At 38.4% G+C, this 6,561-nt stretch overlaps 1 protein-coding gene across 2 annotated transcripts in view; it reads left to right on the top strand.

Annotated features, from left to right (window-relative positions):
- The first annotated feature begins 405 nt into the window (after positions 1-405).
- The window catches only part of LOC115214894 (tetraspanin-18), a 466,931-nt gene continuing 460,775 nt past the window's right edge, over positions 406-6,561 (top strand). For both annotated transcript variants that reach the window (XM_036505408.1, XM_036505407.1), the window contains exon 1: positions 406-738. In XM_036505408.1, the coding sequence (XP_036361301.1) occupies positions 421-738 (318 nt within the window). In that variant the 5' untranslated portion in view covers positions 406-420. The remainder of the gene's footprint in view (positions 739-6,561) is intronic.

Raw genomic sequence — 6,561 nt, 5'->3', positions numbered from 1 at the left:
TTGTATGTGGATTACTGTAAACGAGTACCTATATACAGCTAGTAAGATGGATCAATAATTGATACGTCACTTGGCAAAGAATTTACCTCATCGACAGTGTTAAGATTCGATCTATTGATAGATGTTTATTTATTCTTTTATTTTTTTGCTCTTCTTTTTTTTTCAAAGCATTAGTCAGACGACACTTGTGATTGTGATGCAGTTCCGATACAGAAAATCAGAAACAGTATTGTGTCTAATTTACCCTACTACTGGGTGCGATGTAGAACAACTACCGCTACAAAAACATTACCATCATTATCATCGTCATCATCAACATCAACAGCAACAGTAGAATTATAAAGAGAAGTAAGAAAATATTCTTCGAAACGGTTGGAAATTGAACTAGTGACCAGTAGTATGGATGCAGGTAGAACCGACATGGAGTGTGCTACATACGGCAGCACGTGGGATTCGATCGACATTCGAGCCTATTCACCCGTCATTGATTGGAAAACGGCTAACGGCCAAAATAGTTACTTGGACACGTTTGACGTGAACAGTTATCGATCCGTTATCGATTGGGATGAGGGCAGGCAGCAGAGTATTAACATGGATCATTTGGATATACGTAAGTCACAGGTGTTAATTATACAAATGGCAGAGAAAGCTCCGTTAAAACCTAAAAGACATGTCCCACGTATGTATGACGCTACGGATAATGTACTGACCAACGGTGGAAGTGATATGCAGCGAGAGGTAAGACATTGACCATTATTATTTATCGTTGTATTTTTGATGAATATTGTATGTTGATAATTTGAACGTATGCACTATTTAATTACAGTAGCAACGCTAATGAATTGTCGTAGGTTTACAAATAGTAATGTGGCATTTAGCCTCGTCCGATTATGATCTGAATTGAAACCCTAGTTATGTCGTAATTATATCACACCCATTTATGTTGTTATTATTATAGTTTATCTTCGGATGAGAGTGGCAAGACTGAACGAGCCTATCTGTGTATGCTTGTCTAACTTGTCGGGAACGACACAAGGAGGGGGCACTTTAGATGACGTGTAGACGGTAAAGTAACTCGTGCCTTTTTATTTGAGACTACTTCCGAATTCCCTTCAGAGGATAAACTTGCCACAGCGGAATTTTTTTCGCATCTGATATTTTATAATTGTATATTTATACATATGGTTATATACATATATACATATGGTTATATATTTATGGTTAGGGCAGCGGACTCGCGGTCGGAGGATCGCGGTTTCGATTCCCACACCGGGCGTTGTGTGTGTTTATTGAACGAAAACACCTAAAAGCTCTACAAGGCTGCGGCAGGGGGTAGTGGCGACCCCTGTGATACTCTTTTGACACAGTTTTCTCTCACTCTCTCTTCCTGTTTCTTGAGTAACGCTGCAATGGACTGGCGCCACAGAAACCGGGAAACCGGACCCATGAGCCTGGCTCGGCTTGAAAAGGGCAACGTTTATCGTTTTAAATATTTATGGCTGTTGATTCACGTTTTGTGTGTTTTATTTCGTCCTGTTTAATTGTCCTCAATGGCTTGAACCCTTAAAACCGATAGAAGGCATTTTAATTGTTATTTTTATCATTATTGTTGTTTTTAACATCATTAAAGCGCTGAGCTAGCAGAATCGTTAGCACGGCGGGCAAAATGTCTAGCTGCATTTTATTCGTTCTATGTTCTGAGTTCGAACTCCGCTAGGGTCGACTTTGCCTTTAATCCTTTAGGGATTGATCAAATAAATACCAATCTGGTGCCGGAGCCGATGAAATCCCCCACCCAACTCTCCCTCAAAATTTCAGGCCTTATGCTTATAGTAGAAAGGATTCTTCTTCTTCTTCTTCTTCTTCTTCTTCTTCTTCTTCTTATTATTATTATTATTATTATTATTATTATTATTATTATTATTATTGAAGGCGTCACACAGTATCCAATATCGTGATGGTGTGGTTTGAAAATATTGTGTCTACCAGGAGTCTAGCAGCGCATGTCATTAGAGTAACACTGTATACGAAGCCCAATATACCCATCATGAATACATGTCGGATAAGGGTACACCAGGCACATGCATCACCGCCATATGTACTCGACATGGTGATCTAATATCAAGATAACCAGCGCATGACCTTGCATGTGGAGCCCAGTTAGAACGTTTTCTTCGCGTCGAGTAGCCCATCCCAATCAAAATCCCTGTATAAGGGTTGTCTACGGATGATGAACGAAACAACCAGCTTTCCAGAGGTGAATTATCCCACTATTTCTGCTCATGATCAGAAATGCACATATAGTCAGCCAGAAAGGGATATGCTCAACTAGTTAAGGTGAAACAACTGACAAGCAAATATATGGCATTGGGCAGAATATTTGTTGTAATCCATCCTTTACACCAAAAGAAAACGTTTATTATCATTACCTACAAAGTCGTCAGGCGCTCACAACCAGTCGGGCAATGGGATCAGTAGATGTTCTGCTTTAGAAATTTATAAAGGATTGGCGGCGGGGAAGTGCAACGATGTTCTCGCGGTGACTCTGGGCGACGACGAAAACGAATTGGCTAGTCAGTTCCGGAGGACTTTCCGATCGGGAACTATCACCGATAATTTCCAGATGTCCTTGGACTGGCACTGCTACTTGGTGGTGGGTACTACCGGTTCGAGATAAGCTCTACAGGCACACATGTGCTGTTAGACTGATTTGTCCGAGGTGCACACAGAGTGACTAAAGTGTTCTGCACACCCTGGTTCAGTGTCATTGCTGACTTGTGGGGTTAGGTTGAACAGCTGCTTTCGCGTGCGGGACGGATCCGTCAGTCGGCTGACTCTGCAGTGATGATCGCATTTCCGCCCCCTTCAATAAAGCAGTTTTCCTTTGCCTGGTTGCTGTGGCGAAATAGGTTGTTTGGTCGACAAGGCTGCAAGGCATGCGGACAGGTACATTCCTCTTTGGTAGAGCTCTCATTGACTTCTTCAAGTTTCACTTGGAAGGGAAATTGAGAGTAGAGAGGGAAGTACTATACCCGACTGAGTTTATTGAAAGGTGGGTGAAAGTTGCGAAAGAGTGGATGCACCAGCATAGCTAGAGTATGTTCCACCCAGGCCGGCCCTTCTGTTTTTCGCGCCCAGACCCCACAAAAAATCACATATCGTCTACAGCAGACTCAAAAGTTGTGCCTTTTTAAAAGTGCTGCCCGAGGCAGACCGCCCCTAGCGACCCCATAGCTACGCTAGTGAGTGTAGACCTGTGAGTCGGAAGAGGAGGATTTGGAAAGGGCACTTGCTCCTGGGGATTCAGGAAAATCTCGGATAGTGGGGTTCCTCGATTATCCTTAAAGGTTTTCCTGTATCAGGAGGGGCACATCATTATCATTCTTCCCCTACTATTTTTTAAAACTTTCTATGCTATATATACGTTCCTTCTTTTGTATAATCATTTCATTATATGTAAACCCCAACACTTTGTGCCTGTGTCTGTATTCTCCGCCCCTATTCTTCACCCATGTGGCAAATAAATGAAATCATCATCATCAAGATTATTATTATTATTACGATTATTATTATTATTATTATTATTATTATTATTATTGCTGCTGTTGTAGTTGTTGTTATAGCTGATGTTGTTTTAAAGTAGTAGTAGTAGGAGGAGGAGGGTAGTAGTAGTAGGAGTAGTGTTGATGGTGGTGGTTATAGTGGTGGTGGTGTTGATGGTGGTGGTATTGATGGTGGTGGTGGTGGTGGTGGTGGTGGTGGTGGTGGTGGTGGTGGTGGTGGTGGTGGTGGTGGTGGTGGTGGTGGTGGTGGTGTTAATAGATTTGTTTATCTAATTTATATGTTTTCAGATAGTGTAAATAGTATTTGTCTGTAAGTTAAGTTAATACACAGAAAGTAAAATATGATTGATTGCAGAATTTTGTGAAATTTTGTATTTTACACCGAAGGGAGTATGTTATAGAGTTTATGAAACGTGTACTACACATTTCGCAAATGTTGCACAATGTTTATAGAGATATTGCCGATGTTGTTGTTGTTGTTGTTGTTAGTGTACTTTTATCATTTTTTCACTTGTTTGGGTTATTAGACTGCGGCCATGGTGGGGCACTGCCTTAAATTCTTTAGTCGAAGGAATCGATCCCACTAGTCATTTTTATCAAACCTGGCACATATTGTATTGGAACTTTTGTCGAACCGCCAAGTGACGGGAATGTAAACACACCAACAATGGTTGTCAAGCAGTGGTGGAGGAACAAGTATAGCCACAAAGAGACACACACATAGACACATACACACAACCACACCCATATATAATATATATAGTCTGTAACTTGTTTCAGCTTTAAAGCTGCGGTCATGCCGGGGCATATATATACACATACATATATATATGTATATATATTTATATATATATATATATATAATATATATATATATATATATATATATATATATATATATAACAAGGCCTTTGTTGACCCTAGGCTATAGTAAAAGACACTTCTTACCACACAGCCACGCCTGCGCCTGAATATTTGTATATTTGTTGAATATTTCCTTATAAGCCTTTATCCAAAAAATCTATCTCCAAAAGCGTTCCAGTAATGCCTTTCCTGTAGTTTTTGAAGCCGAGAAATACGTAGGGTAGAGCACCATTTGTTTTCTCTTAATTATTTGAACAATGAAGTATATCTGCGAAACACTTCTCTGGTGTATGTAATAGGTCGGATAACTGTAGATACTACGGCAGTGGTACTTGTGCGATAAGTTTTGTGTTGTTGTTCAGATCCAGGTAGGCAAGTATCCAACAAATTCATAACCAAGGTTATCATAAATGTGACCTTCACATCGTTTTTGTATGCAAACACCCACACAAAAACATATATACACATTCATACACAGTTATACAAACACACATATGACCCTTTGTATACATATAGATTAGATTTTTTCACGAACTAATATATATGTATGAAGTATGAGTGTTTGTATATGTGTGTGTGTTGTGTTTGTGTTGTTTATAGACTCAAAGTTTAAAAGATCGTTTTCGAAACTCCGAAATCTGAGGTTCGTCGCATATCTTCTGATTAAAAATGGCCTAACGGATAGATTATATTGAATGTCAAAACTCTAGGTTTGTCCCATTTGGTGTCACATTGCGTAAGCTTGAAGTCTAAAATAATATAATTCGAATCTTTAGAATCCCCGGTCAATTACAAATCAATTCAATAAGCATGAAATTCGGTTGATTGAGTAACCATTTATTCCTCCCCGAAATTGACGAAGATCCATTTAACTTTCAATCCCTTAATTCATCCAATTAGCCTTCAGAAGTGTGATTCGTTGGAGATTTGAAGATTACAGAAAAAGAATTCGTGCCTGTAGAATGCTCATCCGATTATACGTTAATTCAATGGGCAGTAGAATCAATTTGACTGAAGAATTTTCCTTCCCTCAATCCATTCATTTATACAGCTCCTAAATCAAAGATGCGATTCGAAGTAGATTTGGTTTTTATTCCAAATAAGCCAGTTAGCCTTATAGTGGCCCTCCTGTTGCTTTCCATGAGTAAAGTTGTAAAGAACTTTCACACTTTTGGTTATTTTCTTATTTTATTTTACTTTTTGTTTGTTTCTTTTTTCTTTTTTCATTTATCTTTTAGCTAGATGCTGTAAAGATATCTACTAGAGGACATATATTTTTATTCCTTTTCTCCAATTATACTATATGTAGCGTAGCCTTTTCATCTGCTTATCGTGTGGACAGAGAAATTACAAATTATCATCATCATATTATCATCACTTAACGAGCTCCTGACTTGTTTATACACCTTATTCTCAATTCTCTGTCGAAATGTCTGCATATTTCCAACGCAGTACACCTGATGACTCAAATTCGAAGTCTGACTTGAAGAGAAAGGAGCAATCAAATATAATGTCATTAATTGTTTATTTATTAATGTATATGGCAGTAATATTTTGTATAATACCAAGTGTTTACTAGACATTGATCTCAGTTACACCTTGATGATTCGTCTTTGCACTTTCTCCAGATGTTCCAAACCGTTTAGTTTACTTGGAGCCTTACCGCCATAGTCCTTACTCTTACCACTTTTCCACTCTGACAGTCTTTGTTGGTTCAAGTGTTTTCGTCCTTTTTTATAAAATGGCCTTTTTGACATATTTTACAATGTGTTATGTGAACTATACTACACAAATATAATTACGCTGATCCAGTTTAAATTCAGCATAGTCAATTAACCATGATGAATTTCTTCAAAATGTAGATGTTAGATAAATTTATTTAATCTTTACTTCAAAGACTGAATCGCCCCTGCATAATCCGGTAAATTCACTTACTCAGTTTAAGATAATATAAAATCCTTTAACTTCCATATCTAAATTCCGGCTTAAGCAGCTTATACAACGCCTAAGAATAATGTTTCATCAGTACATTCAAAAGATTTCATATCATCCATTAATCGTTGACCTAATTCTTTGCACCTCACTACCACAAATCCCAAATGTTGTTGATCAATGCATACTGGAATTATTACTG

This window comes from Octopus sinensis, linkage group LG8 (assembly GCF_006345805.1).
Source record: "Octopus sinensis linkage group LG8, ASM634580v1, whole genome shotgun sequence".
Classification (NCBI taxonomy): domain Eukaryota; kingdom Metazoa; phylum Mollusca; class Cephalopoda; order Octopoda; family Octopodidae; genus Octopus; species Octopus sinensis.
Note: the sequence above shows the minus strand (reverse complement) of the source record. Positions and strands in the feature narration are given on the sequence as shown.